Here is a 19,573-nt window from a genome sequence, read left to right as displayed (position 1 = left end):
CGAGTGGGCGAAAACCTTAACTATTAAGGATCTGTTTGTTTGGACTGAAAATATTGTCTAGAAAATATTTTCCCCAACTTCCGTTGTTTGGTCGCTTAATTGCGGGGAAAATCATTTTCCGGGGGAAAATATTTTTCGGCAAGATGTGTAAAACAACTTGGGAAAATCATCTCACTGATGGCTCGGACCCCCCGGAAGGAGGCCTTCTTCGCCTTCCACCTAAGCTACGCAGGAAAGGCCCAAAGCCAATCCAGGGAACAGTGAAGCTTCATAGGGTCTTTCTGTCCATATGCAGGTAGTCCGCATCTTCACAGACATGTCTATTTCACCGAGCCTCTCTCCGAGACAGTGCCCAGAACGTTACGCCTTTCGTGCGGGTCAGAACTTACCCGACAAGAAATTTTGTCACCTTAGGACCGTTATAGTTACGGCCGCCGTTCACCGGGGTTAAAACGTCACTCACGTTTTACAAAATAACTTTTTTCATCCCTCACTATTAAAAGTGTAATTTTACGCTTTTTATAAATTCACATTGGGCAATTTTGGTTCCTACTTAAATTTTCGACTAACTTTTGGTCAGAATTCATGACGTGTCTTGTACGTGAACATTTTTTAAGGATAAAATTGTCAAATCAGTGTGAATATAATTCTATCCATAGTCTCTCACATTTTACAATATAAATTATCTCGTCTCTCATATTTCACAAAATGATTTTTTCATCCTTCACATTTCACAAAATGAAGTTTTTCATTCCTCGTTGACTATGTGTATGAGTAGCTTTTTTTAAAAAAAAAACTCATGTATATATATTTATTTGATCTCACTTAACAGTACGAATCACTCACGTTTTGCAAAATAACTTTTTTCATCCCTCACTATTAAAAGTGTAATTTTACGCTCTTTATAAATTCACATTGGGCAATTTTGGTCCCTACTTAAATTTTCGACTAACTTTTGGTCAGAATTCATGACGTGTCTTGTACGTGAACATTTTTTAAAGATAAAATTGTCAAATCAGTGTGTAAATAATTATATCCATAGTCTCTCACATTTTACAAAATAAATTATCTCGTCTCTCATATTTCACAAAATGATTTTTTCAGCCTTCACATTTCACAAAATGAATTTTTTCATTCCTCGTTGACTATGTGTATGAGTAGCTTTTTTTTAAAAAAAAAACTCATGTATATATATTTATTTGATCTCACTTAACAGTACGAATAACATATAATATATCTCTATTTAATTTCACTTAAACAGGCTATTTGTAGTTGTACACATGCTATTCAATAGATATATACAGGGGTTTAAAACTAATAATTTCATTTTAAACCCGTGTATATATCTATTTGATTTCATCATGTGAACCTGTTCAATATTTGTGACATTTTCTCTTTTTGATAATAATTCATTTATTAAGTTGTATAATAAGATCATCTAATTAATGGATTCTAATTCGAATTCTATAGTCATGCTAACAATTTACAGTTTAAATATGAAGTTTCTATTCACCACTTTTAAGACTAACAATTGAATTACTTGCCTTGTGATTGTTTTAAAATTTGAAAATGCCAATCACTTCTTTTTCTCATACTTTTCATTTCTTTATTTTTTCTATTCAAATTCAATTCGATATAAATACTCGACAATGTTTAGAATTAAATATCTTCTTTGTTTTTAATTTTTGAATAAAAGAAAATGAACATGAATAAAAAATTAACAATTTTTTTAAATTCATGTATATATCTATTTGATTTCGCCTGAACAGACTAATTGTAGTTGTACATATGCTATTCGTATTGTTTAGGTGAAATCAAATAGATAGATATATGAGTTATAAAAAAATATTCGTACACATGATCAATAAGGGAAAAAAATTTATTTTATAAAATGTGAGGGATAAAAAATTCATTTTGTGAAATATGATGATGAAAGAAATTATTTTGTGAAATGTGAGGGACTATAGATTGGGTTATGTAAAATTTGATTTGATAATTTTGTCATTCAAAAATAGTCAGGTGCAAGACACGTGGTGGATTCTGGTAAAAAACGAGTCGAAAAGCTAAGTAAGAACCAAATTTGAACAATATAGATTTATAAAAAACATAAAATTACACTTTTAAAAAATGAGGGACGGAAATAGTTATTTTACAAAATGTGAGAGACGTTTTGAACGATTTTTCCAAACAGCTTCACTTTGCCTTGCTACTGAAAAATTAGCATTTTAACATATATACTATAGAAATACACAAATAAAAACATCTCCAAGAACATTGCATCCACAATATATAAAAAAAATAACTCATAAATATACAAAAATAAATTAAAAAATAAATTCTATAACATCTTTTTTTCCATCTTTTACTATCCCCTCCTTGCTCCTTTCTCCCCTCCCTCTTCTTCCTTCCTCGCCTTCTTTCTCCTCTCCTTCCCTTTCCTATTTCTTCCTCCTCTACCTTTTCCTGTCACTCCTCCCTCCCTCCCTCCCTCCCTCCCCAGTTTTGGCCTTGACTAGATCGAGACCTTTGGTCGCGACCAAGTCGTTGGCAAAACGTGATTGATCACGCCCAAAACACGACCAGAAGGTCAAGACCTTTTGGTCACGAGAGGCCGCAACCAAAGGTCTCAATTTGGTCGAGACTAAATTTAGGAGGAGAAGTGTTGAAGGTGATGGGGAAGGGGATAAGGGAACAGGAAACAGGGAAGGAGAAGCAAGCAAGAGGAGGAAGAAGATGGCGAAGGAAGAGGGAGAAGGATGAGGAAGAGAGATGAGGAGGAGAGAGAAGGAGGGAGGGTGATGGGTGGTGGTGGTGGACTGTAGTGTTAATTTTTAAAGTATCCTAAAAATTTTTAAATATATTTTAAAAACACCACTAAAACATTTACAGTAAAAAATTTTCATAAATATTGCTATAATAAAATATTTCAAAAACATTTCAAAAATAGTTAATCCAAACAAAGTGAAGTTGTTTTCCAAATCTTCCTACCATTTGATGAATGTCTAGTTATAGTACCATCGTAAGGGGTCCCACCAGCAAGAAAAAGAGCTTTAACGTGTAAAGAAACGAAACCGAAAGAAGAGGGACATATGACCTATTACTTTTAGAATAATTGACCACCAAGTGAAGTTTAAGACTTTACTTGGATATCGATCAAAAAATCTAATCTCTTGACTTACATTCTAAATTTAGATTTTTTGAAAAAATTTCGCCAACGAATACGTAGGCATCTGTCTAAATCGATGGTGATTCAATCCCTCGAGTTTTCCTTTTTACCCCTTTGAATCCTCCCTTTCCCTTGGTATAGAGTAGTAGATGTAGAGTAGTAAATTTGTCACCACCTTTTCATGTATGCAGGACACTCTGTCTTCTTTGGGATAATTTGTTTTTGATCTCATATGGATAGTGAGTAGTTTTCATAATATTCAATCAAATAATCGAAAGAAAAATATGCTATAATGTTTTAAAATCTTTATCTGTTATGTGTATCTACTCAATAAAGTTTCATTTCTTTCAATTTTAAAGGTGCGTTCCTTTTTTCTCTTCTATTTATTTATTTATTTACTTTTTGAAGTAGAACCAACGTTTGGTTATGTGTTTACCTTGCCAACAAATTTCCAAGGGTATGTGAGGATATTGGCACTTTACCTAACCGATCAATCACCCTCAAAGTGTATCCTTCCAACTTGAGGAGGAATTGAACCATAGTAACATTGGAAAATGAGAATTTGATTTCATACCTTCATCTACTTCATTAATGAAGAATTCTCATTTACTTTTTGTCTCTCTTTCCGTCTAAAAGACTCAAAACATATCTTGCTTCCCCAACCTCCAGAGTAAGAGATCCATGAATTTTCCTAATCTAAGAAGTAATAATGGAACAATAATAAAAAGACAAAAAAACCCACCAGTCAAAATTTCCAAACGTTTCTGAGTTTCTCTTGCCAGAATATCATATAGCCAACCACACCATGCGGCACCAATCCTGTCCCTGGTCCGACCTTTTCCCTTCCGAGTTCCAAGCGCCAATCCAAATCCGCCATTCTCCAACCAAACTGTCAAGACGCATTAGATCTCCCGTCTTCTCTGCTCTGCTCTGCTCTTATGCATTCAACCTGCCCCTATTCATCTTTTCCAAATTTATCAATTTCAACCAATTACTTTAACAACAGTCAAAAACATTCCATGATCCCAGCATGATTTCCAACTCACTCCGACGAACATAACATAGATAAACCTTAATTAATCCAACAAAAAAAAAGACATCTTTCTTACAAATTATTGCCATAATAAAAATGCAACCTCAATTACTTCCTATATCTAATCCAAACCCGTCTTCATCATCCTCATCATCATCTGAGATAATCCCAATAACGTCTTCCGCCTCAGCTGGGACAATGTTGTTTGGATCAGAGGATGATATGGCCGCCGCAACCAGAATTTTGATTTCTCCAACTTTTGAGGATGAGATGAAAATTGAGACAAGGCCCTTAATTTCTAGGACGTTGAGTTACACTGATACTTTATCATCTACTTCTGGGGGTTCAGGATCTCATCAGCAGCAGCAAAGGAGGAGGAGGACTGCTAGTGAAACCAGCCTTTTTTCCCTCTCCGGTGGCGGCCGCCGTCACTCTTTTCGACAAAATATGGGCGGGGCTGCCTCGGATACTTATCTTCTTACTCGCCTTGGCTGTAAGCTGTTGAGATATCTTGGGTAACTTTCTCAAAGGTGCTTTTGTTCTGTATTCTATATGCTGGATTTTATGGACTTCATGCAGGTTCTGATGCAATTGATAAAAGGTGTTGACTTTGAGAAATTAATGAGCAGATTGGAGTTGTACACTGCCAATTGTGTACTGCTTAACTCTGCCTTTTAGCTGTGAAAGTGAAATGATATTCTTGCATAATGCTTACCTTCCAAAGTCTAATAGCACATAGTATATAGGCAAACTTTGTAGGATGTAGTAACTACTATTTCAAATAAATTGATTATCCAGAAGCGATTTGGGTAAGCGTTAGCTAATTCTAGTAATGTATAACAACGGATTGAGCTAGGTTCTCCATGAAATGAAGAGGTAGGTAAAGCTGTCCTTCAGTGATTGAATAAGTTCTCTAGCACTTGTTTGGCAAAGAAACACTCAAATGCCTTAATCTGCTGACGACCTTCCAAATAGTGTGCTCTCTTCATGTCTATGCCTACATCTCATTCATTGTCCCCATTATGAGAGCAAAGTTTTTCAAAGGGATTGTTCTATATCATACGATCCTGGGATAGGTATTGAGCGTACAACTTTCTTGTGCACTTTTATGACCCTCGTTCGAACTCTTTAAGCTAGCTAGATCACATAAATGGGTGACTTCTTTAACATTCTTTTACTTTTCTCACTCTGTCTACCTTCATTACATTGTTGATGTGGTGCTCTATCTACTCACAACGATTTGAAGATTTTTTAACAAGAAATGCACAGGAACTTCCTACATTTATTCTAGGTCGTGCACTTGGATGTCTAAGTTAAAACGGTTCAAGTGATTTTATTTTGACTTAAGTGCTCCTTTTTGTGGATATATTAATGCTATTCTCAATGAAGTTATAGAATTGTTGATTGGGGATCTCTTTAGGCTTATGCCTCAACAAGGTTGGTGATAGTATTTAGAGCATTGTAGTTACCTTGACATGTGTAGTAATCTGACATTATACCTACATGCGTGCATAGATGTTCCTCTAGTCTACAATTTGTTGAACCGGTAGCAATATCTGCTAGACTTCTTATATGTTGAGACATATGTCAGCAAAGCATACTAACACCCTTTTCAAAGTGAAACTAGTTCAATGATGCAAAAGTGTGGTATATTAAAGCAAATTTAGCTATCTGAGACAAGAAGTTCCTCTTCTTGGAGTTATGCCGATACGACCTGTTATCAACATAATATTTAGCATTTATCTAAAATATCTAAGTATTCTGAAGTATTCAAATTTATATAAAACCAGCTGTTCTCTCCAGTCCCCAATCCCCCCCCTTCCCCCCCCCCCAAACAAAAAAGAAAAAAAGAAAAGGATAATACCTAATTGGCTTAAACAATAGTTTAGTCTTCAAAGTATTGTTATTATACAGCCTAAAGAATGCTGTCCTTGGCATATCTGATATTTTGCTACGTAACCTGAGTGCAGTTTGATGCACTGTAGTGATCTGCAGTATATGCAGCAGGTTGAGGCTTGTCAAGTACCTTTCATTGTTGTTTTCTTTCTGTTGTTTCTGTAACTAATTGACATTCACCATTCATATCGTTATAGATGTAAATAAACATGAAAATTCAGTGTTTTATCTTAAATTGTATGGAAAATTGACTAATTATTTTTTAAGTTTGAATAATGAATTGAGCAGTGATATCTTGATTGCTTTGCATTGTATGTACACATTTCTCTCTCTTTCCTTTTTTTTTTTGAGAAAATTGGATTGGCCAATATTTTATGAACTGGACTGAGAAATACAAATAGCACTATGCCTTGTACCTGGACTGTGCAGATAATAGTGGAATGAGAACAATCATAATTAAGAAACAAGCATTATGATGATCAAGTGTATGATTGATTACTGCTTCCATTCTTAACTATATAGAGCAAAAGATTGTTCATTTTGATATTGTTATGTCCTTTTGAAAATGATAATCTTTTCTCCTCAGTCTATTTTAACGTCTACATGATTTCTGATCATTTATCTTATTCAGGGTAGGCTACAGGTGGGTGACCAGATTTCTTTCACTTGGCTGTTATGCTTTCCTACTCATTCCTGGTTTCATTCAAGGTTTGGATGTTTAATGATCTCTGTTAAAGGAATACTTTTTGGCCTCCATCTCTTTACATAGACTATGTGGTATCCCACTTGTGTGACTTCTGTTATTTATCTCTTATTTCCTGATTTAAATAGGTATATTTTCATGAGCCAGTTATAGCTGTTGAAATGCTATGCATAATTTTAATGCTTGAATGTTACAGTTGGGTATTATTACTTCTGTTCCAGTCAAGTGCAGAGAGGTATTGTTTACGGTGACCAACCAAGAAATAGGTATAACTTAAGTATTACTAATTTTGTTTTCTGGTAATTGCATTCATTAAGCCAGCTCACTGCATTTGCCTTCTTATTCAATCATGCATTATTTGCTGAGTCCTTTGCTTCCGTTCCATGGGTTTGTTAACCGAAGAAAGATCTTAATGATGCAGGTTAGATTTGTACTTACCGAAAAATGGTGATGGACCAAAGCCAGTTGTTGCCTTCATAACCGGTGGAGCCTGGATAATTGGGTGTGTGGTTATGCTTTGGTTTTCTCTTGGTCAATATGCGGGAAAACTTATCAAATGTCATAACTTTATAGAAGTAAATATGCAAAGTCTGATTCATAAAATGGTCAGATGCACATATATTTGATTAAAAAAAAAGGAAGGATAAGAAGACTGAAGAAGTAACATTGAGGTCTGTAACACTGACTGCTTCAGAAAAGTGAATATTTGGTGTTTGTGGTGGATGCTAAAATTACATTAAACATCGATAGGCAGGTATTAGGTACTGTTTAAAAGCTACCAAATTTTCAAACTTCAGTTGATTTTTGATAATCTTGATTGTCCAAAGTATAAATCTCAAGAGACAGGTTTCAAATTAAAGCATACAGCTTTGTGAATATTTTATCATACTTTGCCTTTATTGCCTCATCTGTCCTCTTTATTTTCTTCACAAATCTAAGGACTTTTTCCTATTGCAGGTATAAAGCTTGGGGTTCTCTTCTGGGACAACAGTTATCAGAAAGAGACATTATAGTGGCATGCATAGACTACAGGTAATTGTTGCATTCCACTAGCATACCAAACAAATACTGCAGTAAGAATCAGGCATATTTCATCTATTTCCTGTTTCTTTTATATCTGAAGACTTACAAGTACAAATTGAGCTTTAGCACATGAGAATTTTAAATTTTCTTTTTGAATGCTTTTAGGAATAAAGCTGTACCATTAGTAACTTTACTTACTTTGTAATGGACATTTTTTCCTAGTGCATGCCATGCTTTTGGTTACAAATCAGAAAGTTTAGCTGGCAAGATCCTCATTGAAGTTTTAGCACTAGAATATCGCACTAACTAACTGGCTCTAACTACATCTGATGCTGGATTGCTAATTGCAGAAACTTCCCTCAGGGAACAATGGGTGATATGATTCAGGATGCTTCCCGAGGTATTTCATTCATATGCAACAACATTGCTGAATATGGAGGTGATCCTGATAGGTACTCACCATCTGCTGTTATCTTATGGTCTATATCCAGATGACATAGTAGTTCTGGTTTTCATAATCATCATTTTTATTGGCAGAATCTACTTGATGGGACAGTCAGCAGGTGCTCATATTGCTGCTTGTGCACTTGTAGAGCAGGCAATCAAGGAGGCTGGTGAAGGAGAAAGCACTTCTTGGAGTGTCTCTCAAATTAATGCCTATTTCGGTCTTTCTGGAGGGTAAGTTCATGCTAAAATTCTTGACATAGAAAAGTCAGCACGTTCCAATTAGCAAGCATGATAGTCAGAGGATCTGCTCTACACATCTTTGTAATATCAATAGCTGATTGGATCTGCTGGGAATGGACAAAAATAGTGGCAAGCTAATGGCTCTGGATCATTTCCATCATATCTTTTGTGTCTTGGTATAACTTGTGGTAATAAAAAAAAAAAAAAAAATCAAAGCCTTTACTATTCTGAATGGGCTGAGCAAGCGCAAGTAGTATCTGGCAATTTCTGTAGAGCTTTCTCCTTTGTTTTTCTTTTTCTTTCCTTGCCTATTTTGCCTTTTTTCTCTTCATTTGCTTCACTAGCTCTTGGAAAGTTAGGTTTAAGTGGTTCATGCTTTCTGCAAGAATTAATAACTACTGGGAAAATCTTTGAAACTTTTGTCAATGAGCCGGGAAAAGGGTCGATGAGGATTTAACAGTTCTGTAAAGCTTTTATAGTTGGCAGAAGTTTGAGTGCAAACTGAATATGACCAAAAAGATGGTGTTTGAAAATGATCACTCCTCCTCCTGCCCTGCTTTTTTTGATGAAATTATATTTAGTTATTTATGGTTGCAATTATGTATGGTATTCGTAAATTGCCAATTCCTGAAATATGCTTTAAAAACCTTTTTCATGTAGCAAAACTCAGAAGTATTTGGACTCTTAAGGCAAAACTTAGAAATATGCTTTTCCAGAAATATGCTTTAGAAACCATTTTCAAGTAGCAAAACTCAGAAATATGCTTTTCCAAAAATATGGCAGTCCTAGTTTTCAGATATTGGTCAGACCGACTGAATTGTTGTTGTGGTACCTTGAGTTTGATGGCATTCTGATCTACAGCTTAAAAGTGGAGTCTGGATTTGAACTAAATCATAACACCTTTAAGTAGTTTATCTCTGCTGTGATATATACATGGCAAAGTAGTATCTAGTTCATGAGGATGGAAAGCTAAATGACTTGTTTTGCTTAATGTGAACTAGTAGCCGAATTGGATATGAGCATGTACTCCTCTTAACTAGTGTTTCCCCATTCCGCAACCTAGAAACATGCAACTTATTCACGTTCTCTGGTCAACATTTTTGGACAGATACAATCTCCTTAACCTGGTTGAACACTTTCATAGTAGAGGTTTATACCGTAGAATTTTTGAAAGGTAATCGTTCAGTACCATTCCAACCCTTGCTTTTTAAGATTGCACTTGTTCTTCTCTAGCCTCTCATCTTACTCATGATTTGCAATTCAGTATAATGGAAGGGGAAGAAGGTCTACGGCGATATTCTCCTGAAATCAAGGTACAGGACCCAGATATTAGAAACGTGGTTGCTCTCCTACCACCAATAATTCTATTCCATGGAACTGGAGATTATTCTATTCCCTCAGATTCAAGGTAGGAATCTCCCCCCAAGTGCAGTGCAATTACAAAGATTATTGTTACTAATAAGTACGATATGCAATTTCGGTAGTTATTTAAAGGAATCATTGTTGACTCACATGCTTCATGAATTTGATCGATGCATATCATTTATCCATTGTGCAGTAAGAGTTTTGCAGAGACTCTTAGGAAAGTTGGAGTTAAAGCTGAATCTGTTTTATATGAAGGAAAGACTCACACGGACTTGTTTCTTCAGGTACTTGCTCTTACACTTACTTGTTTCTTGTATTCTGTTTTGCTGTTACGTAGATTGAGGCCTCTTTCATACTTTTCACAACGAATCTTGCTTTGATTTCAACTTTAGACTGAATCTCATTCTTTTTCTTTCCTATTCCATCAACACACAGTTATTTCTTTGTTGCTCATGCGTTGGTTGAAAATGTGAAATAGAAAAACTTGACCTTTCACGTACTTCATTTCATTAGCAGCATCACTACTAAAACTACATTTCACCTTTTCCAAAGTCCACAGGAAATTATGCATGTAGTTCATGATTATTTGTTTTGCTGATGCATTATTTTTTTCTTTGCTTGACTTGTCTACTGTTAGGACCCAATGAGAGGTGGTAGAGACGATATGTTTGAAGATTTGGTTGCCATAATTCATGATGGAGACTCTGAAGCGCTTGCCAAAGATGCAAATGCTCCCCCAAAAAAACGCCTAGTACCTGAATGCATGTTGAAGTTAGCCCACAGTGTCAGTCCATTTTAGCACTCATTTGATGGATAATTATATCCGGTACACCCTTTTTTTTTTTCTTTTTCTTTTTTCTGTAACTTTGATTATTGTACAATGTAACAGGGAGCAAAGTTTTTAATAGAAAAAACTGATCACTAGAAGGTTGCAAGCAATCATAGTCAATCTTTTTTTCTTTTTTGGTTCAAAATTGAGCGCGCACGCACACACCCTCTTTTTTGGTTCAATATTGAGCGCGCACGCACACACCCACACACACATATGTGGTTTTTTTTGTTTTTGTTTTGTTTTCTTTTTTCAAAATGTATGTTGTGTGTAAAGGATTAGCCTTTTTTCTCTGGCTTTGAACTTTTAGTAAACGTGCTGACCATTTTAGTATGCATACGTTTCTTCTTTGTTGTTTTACCTTTTCTGGAGCCCTGATAAGAATTTTGGTATTTTGAAAATAAAATGGGAGTAAATATTAAAAAAAAAAACACACACACACACACAATTTTATATGTTCAATGAAGTTCTCAGGATCCCTTGTTTACTCTTATTATCCACAGGAAAGGGATGCCAAAATGAACACATCTCCGCCAACCATTGATCAAATGATGTTTTAATTTAGAGTGTAGTAAACCCAAAAGATTAATGTTAATTCTAGATTATAAACATTATATTTGTTTAGTTAGTTGGTTTAGGCGGACCATGAATTGTTTTGTAATGAAACAATTTTCAGGGGATTGTAACCCACTTTTGGGGTGATAGAATTAGTATTGGATTTGGATTTGTTGGTCAATTCATCATGGTAAGAATAATGAATAGAAATATTCACTTTTCACTTTGGTGCTTTATAGAAAATCCTCGTAATTATTATTATTTTTTTTGCCAAACATGCATTAAAGAATACCAGAATAAAACCCTATGTTGATGGACGAGTCAGCAGTTAAATATTGATAAGTAAAATTGCATGGAGGCACTGAATCACAAAACCATCTGAGTTTGGAGGATGGAAAATGTTGCCAACAGCTTTCACTTAACTTCCTTTCAAGCACAAGACTCCAGACCAGAGTCGAAGTCTTCCAAAGTCTTCGGAAAACCTTCGCTTAGTTCAGGGATGAAGTACGCCACTTGGATTCAATGCTTCATATAAATTAACCAAGTCATTCATGCCTTACTACACAAAGAAAGAAAGATGATGGGCAAAGCCTATTTCTTCTGGTCTTACCATCTGTAGTTGGTTCTTGATGATTGCCACAATTGTGGTAAACCAACCCGCTGTCTCTGCACGAACATATATTAGGTAGTCGAATTGAAAGCTATGCTACTTATAATTAATGGTAAAATACAAAAAGTACCCCATCCTTTGGCGTATATATGCTTTAGTTTCTTGTAGTTTGGAAATCTCCAGTTTAACCTCTTATGGTTATAATTAAGGTGAAACCATTAAATTTTCTGTTAAATTTAATGGTCAAACTTGAATAATCAAAGTATTCAAATAAAATTATCATAATATTACAAAACCACCCCTCAATCTAAGGTTAATATAATATTCTAAAAACATTTGGACGGCAAACTATACTTTTAGAAAATTTTGAGTTAAAAATAAAAATTTAAGAAATGCTTATATTTGCCTCGTATTCGATGCTACTTGTTGGACTACCACCGCCATAATTAAAAAAAAAAAAATTATATTTGCTTCTGTGATTTATTCTTGCCACCATGATTTGTTCTTGCCCCTTTTTAAGAGGCGAAGTAATTATAAGCTTTTTTAGCATAGTGGTAGCAATCCAATAGATAGCATTGATGACGAAGCAAATATATCTTTCTTTTTTTTTCTAAAATTTCATTTTTGCCTCAAAATTTTCTAAAAGTATATTTTATTTAGAATATTATGTTAACCTTATATTGAGGGGTGATTTTTTTTTTTTTTTGTAATTTTTAATAGTTTTATTGAAAAAGTTTGACTGTTCTAGTTTGACCATTAATCAAACAGAAAATCTAATGGTTTCACTTTAATTACAATCATAAGTGGTTAAATTATAGGTTTCCAAATCACAAGGAACTAAAGTGTATATACTCCAAAGCATACGATTTTTTTTTGGGGTATTTTACCCCATTATTAATTAATGTTGCAGTTTAGATCAGTTCAAGTGTTGGAATCTTTCCCTGGCAGGTGAATGTAAAAGGATTGCTGTAGGTGGAAGTCCTTCAAGTTCAGCTCCTAGTGCGACGGGAAAAACACTCCCCTACTAACTCAGTAACCCAGGTGACCCGGCGGGTTTCCACGGCGACTACAACTGTTTGCTCAAGTCCTTCTACACCCTGAATTTGTACTCGTAATAAGCTTAGCTAACAATTGAGCAAGAGAAGAAGGAACTTTAACCTTATGTTGCATGGAAAAAGTTGGTTTCCTCTTCTCCTTTGCTTCTTCTTTTCCTGATTCAATCTTTCACAGAATGGTGGTGTGGACGGTGAAATTGGGATTCCATTATCAGCAGGGAAATTGGAAAACCCAAAATAAGCCTTTTGATTATTATATGTGTCCTATTATATTATGCTGAATGAAGTTGTAGTCCGTAATTGTAATTTTTTTCAGTGAAAAAAAGAATTTTTAAATATTAAAAAATTCTAATTATTATATACTTGCATTAACAACAAAGCGCAACGTAATTCACAAGAGAGAACTATAGCTTATATGAAATTCTTTAGTATCTTCTATTGAGTATTTGTAATTCAAGAATATTTAGTTCCTAAGTGAATTACTCCCTACAATTGCAGACTGGTTAACAAAACAAAAAAAAGAGAGCATAAGATTTTCATCTTTTTTGGTTGAAAGAACAGTTCAAATCAAAATGTAAACGATAGCTACCCCTTCAAACCCCGGTTAGATTTTCAACTGAGTCCAGAAATATGGTAAACTTCTTTCACTCTTGAGCCTTTTGATTTAGTGGAGGACAGAAAAGCCAAAGTAGATAGAGACGAAATAGCATATTATTAACTTCCAGGTCTGCTAAATACCTTAGAAGTGTCGAAAAATAAAAATTACAACCTTTTGATCATCTTCCTGAAAAATCGATGGCAAATGAGAAAGGTAACGGCTCCTTTCTCCGATCTTGCAATGCATCTCGTCAAGCAAAATGTGGACTTTGAGGGGAGGCTGGTACAGGTACTCTGTTATCAAACAAGAAACAAAGAAATGAAAATATACAATCGTTAGTTCTGTTGCAGATGAATATATGTATCTTCCTAAATTTACAAAAGAAAAAGAGAGGGATTTCCTTGTGATTCCCCCCCCCCCCCCCCAACAACACAAAAAAAAAAACCTTGTGATTTCCTTATATTTATTGTCACTGAAAAATATCTGGAGAGGTTCATAAAGTTAGCCAACAGATGGTAAACGACAAAGAATAGAGCCTTTTTTTTTTGGGGTTTTGAAACATGAAGAGAGAGAGCTAACAAATCACTGATACTTACTGGCTGGGAGAGGGAGATAAGGCAAGAAAACGGACGTGATTGCGAGCCGCCAATGATTGTTCAAACAAATGGAAGAGAATGGCGATCCAAACGAGGATTAAGACCAAACCAATGGTTGCTCTATGCACCATATTTCCTTCTCTTGAGAATGCTACTAATTTGCTATGTTACCTCAAATTTGTGATATCTCTTCTATAAAAAATATACCATCCTTCAACCTTTGTGTCGCCTTGCTTTTATACGACACTTTCTCAGCTTTAAACATCAATCCCTCAACCTTTGTGTCTCCTTTTTTTCACTATTAACATGAACCATCTTGCGGTCAAATTTCTCAGTCAATGATGTCGCTTTTTCTTTAACGTGCATGCATTGATCTCAACACAATTTCTATCCCCTTACGTTGTGAAAATTTTCCATCATTGACCTGTTCTGTTTGAATGAAAGAGAGGGATGAAGTCGAACGAGTAAGTCGGAATCCACAGTTTCATTAAGTACTAAGAATATATTTCTTCATTTGAATGGAATTGTGAAATTCAGTGGAAATTTCACGTTTTTCTGGTACCAATACGTTAATTTCAAACTTCATAATTCAATTACACACACCAGTAATACGTTACAAAGGGAAACTCACTTGTCACTCAAGACTAACGTATTTGTTGGGGGGGTCAAGATAACAGCAGCCAGAAAAGACCGTCAAGTCTTTCGGAGTTCTTCATACGGTCCACGTAGCTTTTCCTTTTAAATCTTTCTCCGAATAGAATCACAAACCAATTGTAAGTAGTATACACTGGAGCTTGCAGAACGAGCCACATAGTCGAAGAAATAAACAATAATGATGAGCAAGAAGACTTTTGCTCCTCCTATTTTCATCTTCTATTGGCTTTTCATGATTTCCATGATTTTACCCCAACCCGCTCTCTGCGGTAGTAAGTATACTACATCTTTTTGTTTACATTTTTTTTTTTTTGTTTTTTGCTTAACCGCGAGTATATTTTAACCGAAAACATTTCACGTTTAGGAAATTGAAGTGCATGGATTTAGCCCTTTTGATATTAATATCTAATCTTTACTGTAATACTAGTAAATTTTTGTATTTGGCAGGTGGGGGTAGAATGATTGGAGTGCATTCAAGTCCTTCGCCCTCTGCTGGCAGGGCAACTGGCGTAAGTCCTCCTGCTAACTCTGCTCCTACAGGCAGCCGAAGCATGACTTACCGGGCACTAACGCCTAGGCCAATCTGCAATAGTATTCGCTACGCGAATTGCATCGGAGGCTCTAATAAAAATCGACCCTGTACTTATTCCAATTTTTGCAATCAGCTAGGGCGACCCCCTACCTAGTAATTTTTTTTCCCCCTACCTAGTAATTGGGCATCACAAAAATGGGGTTTTTAATTTTATGTAAGGAGGAGCGGCTGTTTAATTTTTTTTTCAAAATAAATTTTCCCCTTTTAGCACAAGTTTTGGGTTTTTCATATGTTTTTTTTTTTTTTTTTTGATATGACATAGTAGCGGGTTTGTTTCTTGAATACCAAAACGAGTCAGACATGTTGAAGACAACGCCCGTACTTTTTGTAATAGTATATCTTTGGAAAATCTTGTATTTACCCACTAACCATATATACTATAGACCTTTTTTTTTTTGTTTTTGTGGGTGGGGTGGGGGGGGGGGGGGGCACCATGCTGTAGACTTTAACAACTTAAAAGATCATTCTCTAGAAGTGCTTTAAATATCTTCGAGGCACCACAACATTCTCTGATCGATCATATTTTAATTAATTTTACGAAAGGATGATTCAATTTGCAAATGTTTGTTTATCAGCGGCCATGGACTACTTATAACCTATATCAAATTTCTATTCCATCAATAAAGATTCGGAAGCGTCGTCACTCTCAGCTTAATTGGCTCCAAATAAGATAGAAACTAATACGTGTGACAATTGATGTGGCTGAAAATTGCTGATACATAATTGCACAAACTAAAGTTGCATAGCTCCATTACATTGATCAACCACAGCGCTGAACACTTCAGTTTCCAGAAGTCACAAGACAAATCATAAACTCTCATTTACTATATGTTACATATAACAAAATAAACTCATGTCGTTCTTCCATAGGAGCCTGGTATAGGAACTCTGCAGTATCGATCCAAGACATGAAAATTAGGACACCATATCCATAACTAAAGCCACACAGATAATAGAAGATAAAGGAAAAAGCGAGATTGATCATCGATAAATATACTTAACGCGATAGGAGAGGGAGCGGCGGGAGGACTACAACCCCGATGTCCAGCCGCCGTTGATGTCTCAAACAAATTGAAGAGAACGATGATCCACAAAAAAAAAATGAACAGTATGCCCAAGGTCACTCTTGGACCCGTTTTTCTTCAGTGCTATGCTAATTAGCCTAATTAATTTGCTTTGCCAAAAATTCATGCATGGTCTTTTATATGCTGCCGCATGCTCATTTTCATGCGTGAAATTGGCTACCAAAATTCTTCTTGGTGCGTATGAACAAATTCTCTAGTCGAAACTGTTCTACTCGATTCCTTCCTCGTTTTAACTTTTTTTCGCCCCCTCTGAAATTCCTATCTTTGTGACCGTGGATTGTCGACCTCGCGTTGACATCTTCTGCTTGAAAAAGTTTAGAGATATATCAGTTATACCAGATGCAACAAAATATGTGAACAAAACAAGAACACAAGAACAATTGGGGGGAAATCAGATTTTTATTAGGCTTTAAATCAGAATAGTTTACAGACTAAATATAAGGTGTGTATATATATACAACCAAACGGACGGGACCCAAAAATAGCTCCAAAACCAAGACCCAAAATAAAACAGACACGATAACTAATGTATACTGTAAGCTCAGCGAAGGTCGAAAACCTGATTCAAGGCATCCCAACAATATCATAATGCAACTAAATAATTAGCGGGAATATATTTTAAGGCTGCATTTGAATTGAGAAATTTGATAAAGAATTTGAAATTCATCTAAATCGCTGTAGTTGTTTCGATTGTTTAATAAACATTTTAAATTTGTAATACACTAATTTCAATCACTGTAGACTTTTTTGCTTAAACAGGGGATATGCCCTTGAAAGTTCTTTTTCTATTGAGTAAGATATCTGAGTGAATCAGAATTTGGGCAACTATTTATAATTTTCTTAAGTAAAGAACAATTTCCAATTCAATATCCCAAAACCATTTGACCTCCATGACTCCATGCACACAGGCCTCATGACGCAATTGTGGCGTAGTCACGTCTGAAGTGGGAACAGGGCTAAGAAAACCGGACTTGACATGTTCCCGTACAAATTAAAGCTGAGCCGAGAGTGATCCAATCGAAGCTAAGCCCAGATAAAACCGAGCCCATGCAAAGGAAATAAATGTTATTGTGTGCAAGTGTGTATAGAAAATTGATTGACAGCATTACCTATGGCAACCAAGTCTGCAAACTAATTTGAGTTATTTGTGTTTCAAGCACTGGGGTGGGGAGTAGAAGATCAGATCTTGTATGAGTTTCACAGAGACAATCCACCATAGCAACCCAAAAAAGAATAATAATGTTAATCCGGGATTATAAACATTTTTATCGTTTAGTTAGTTTGTTTAGGCGGACCACGAATTGTTTCGTTATAGGATTAATTGGCAAGCGATACTAATCCCGTCTGGGGTAATCTAACTAGTTTTGGATATGATTTTGGTGTCTGTATAATATCCTTGTAATCCTTTCAAACATGCATTCAAGAGTAAAGACACTTACAGGCTACTCATCAATTAGATGATTATGGCCCAAAATTACGCAGCTTTTGAGCTTGGAGGGCTGAATTAAGAATTCTTGCTACTTTAATAGATCCCACATCGCCAGAATAAGGAATCCTTCTGGTCTATAGGCGTCTGATATGGGGTGACAAAAGGAAAAGAGCAGAAGATCCGTCCTGGTCTTTCAAGTCTAATTTCATTTATAATATATGGGGTCAATAATCCTTCAAGTCTAATTTCATTTATGATATATGGGGTCAATAAAATAGCAGCCAGGAAAGACACTTTCATTCGGTTCACGTAGCTTATCCTTTTTAAGTCTTGCTCCCAATAAAATCACAAATCCTCAATTTTTTCTCAATCATTTTTCACTATTATATGTAATGGAAGAATAATCACACACGTGTGATGTAAACATACCACGTCACTTTTAAAATTTCTAATCTACTCTTAATTATAAGGACAAATTAATTGATCTCAATATATTTCCAGAAAAAAAAAAAGCTCCCCACAATCAGCAATCACTAAGATCTAATTATAATTTCCCCGCACTAACTCCCTCACATCCATGATTTTAAATACAATATAACTTCCTTTGAAGTAGTAACTATAGATTTTTCAGATAAATACATATATGTCTACAATGATATGTTGTAATTTAATATGAAAAAAAATAAATAACCATACATTTTCTTGAAATAAGCACACGCTTAGGGTGGGCTAAAATCACTAGTACGTATAAATAACACTAGAGCTTGTACAACGTTTCAGGCAGCCAACATAGAAGAAATAAACAATAATGACGAGCAAGAAGACTTTTGCTTCTCCTATTTTCATCTTCTATTGGCTTTTGATGATTTCCATCGTTTTAGTCCAACCCGCTCTCTCTGGACGCACACTTGGCAGCGGCGGTAAGTAATGCATACATCTTTTTTCATTGGCATCATTGTGAGTATGCTTTAATCGAAAACATTATTATTATTCACTTCTCTATTTGATGATATGATGACAGAGTATAAATCATTATTGTGGTTTTGTAATGTGATTTCCTTTTAGTCTCTTCGTTTTCTACATGTTCTAACTTAGCATGTATTATATTTAATCCATCCACTGTTTTAAGTATATATTGGTGTGCTGGATGGTTTAGTTTATCAATTTTTAATCGTTGTGGGCAGCGAATTGCTCTCTGGTTTCAATTCAATCTAATCTAACTAGAAACTAAGAGTGAAAAGTTTAAGAAGACTGAGAATTTGAGATTGCCTGCACTAGAAAAGATCATGAACCCAAGTAATTCTAACTAGCAACTCTTGTACAATGGATTACAAAAAACAAAAACTGACAATCGATCCTAACTTTTTTTTTTTATCCTTTTTATTTATTATTATTTTTTTAACAATCCTAACTTGCTATAACACAGGCCTTTCTGATTGTACTACTTTCTCCTCTCGTCGGTGTTTTGGCCTTCATCGGAAATTGGCAATGCGGAGATTGCATATGGACCTAAGGATGAGGCCCTCGAGGGGAGTCACCTGTAGGCACTCTATAATTTAAATAAATGGAAAAACAAATACATAAAGAACTCCTTATAGTAAGCAAAGCATGCGTAAATTGTAATACAGTGTATTTGATGAGATTTTGCCAAGATCAAAAGTAACTTTGAAATCTTTTAATATTCAAACTCAATCTGC

The 19,573-nt window shown here is 35.2% G+C and overlaps 1 protein-coding gene and 2 long non-coding RNA genes across 4 annotated transcripts; 2 read left to right on the top strand and 1 right to left on the bottom strand.

The window, feature by feature from the left end:
• The first annotated feature begins 4,148 nt into the window (after window positions 1-4,148).
• On the top strand, window positions 4,149-11,480 carry LOC113717017 (isoprenylcysteine alpha-carbonyl methylesterase ICME). 2 transcript variants are annotated; one of them, XM_027241644.2, is made up of 12 exons: window positions 4,149-4,714; window positions 6,727-6,803; window positions 6,995-7,064; window positions 7,220-7,300; window positions 7,756-7,830; window positions 8,172-8,273; window positions 8,359-8,499; window positions 9,617-9,682; window positions 9,773-9,916; window positions 10,067-10,157; window positions 10,511-10,699; window positions 11,206-11,480. In XM_027241644.2, the coding sequence occupies exons 1-11, from the start codon at window positions 4,296-4,298 to the stop codon at window positions 10,670-10,672; spliced, it is 1,428 nt and encodes a 475-aa protein (XP_027097445.1). In that variant the 5' UTR covers window positions 4,149-4,295; the 3' UTR covers window positions 10,673-10,699; window positions 11,206-11,480. The 2 variants fall into 2 exon arrangements, with proteins under 2 accessions (XP_027097445.1, XP_027097446.1); XM_027241645.2 differs by lacking the exon at window positions 9,617-9,682 and having other exon boundaries at window positions 11,206-11,285.
• A 2,071-nt stretch (window positions 11,481-13,551) lies between these two features.
• Window positions 13,552-14,415, bottom strand: LOC113716594 (uncharacterized). The gene is made up of 2 exons (XR_003454156.2): window positions 14,117-14,415; window positions 13,552-13,813 (listed from the first exon to the last, which is right to left on the bottom strand). It is a non-coding gene; the product is annotated as an uncharacterized lncRNA (long non-coding RNA).
• A 494-nt stretch (window positions 14,416-14,909) lies between these two features.
• On the top strand, window positions 14,910-15,765 carry LOC140021784 (uncharacterized). Its single transcript, XR_011825763.1, has 2 exons — window positions 14,910-15,042; window positions 15,218-15,765. It is a non-coding gene; the product is annotated as an uncharacterized lncRNA (long non-coding RNA).
• The last annotated feature ends 3,808 nt before the right edge of the window (window positions 15,766-19,573 follow it).

The sequence above is a fragment of the Coffea arabica genome, chromosome 11e, assembly GCF_036785885.1.
Source record: "Coffea arabica cultivar ET-39 chromosome 11e, Coffea Arabica ET-39 HiFi, whole genome shotgun sequence".
NCBI classification, from domain to species: Eukaryota; Viridiplantae; Streptophyta; class Magnoliopsida; order Gentianales; family Rubiaceae; genus Coffea; species Coffea arabica.
This window is presented reverse-complemented; position numbering and strand designations above follow the sequence as displayed.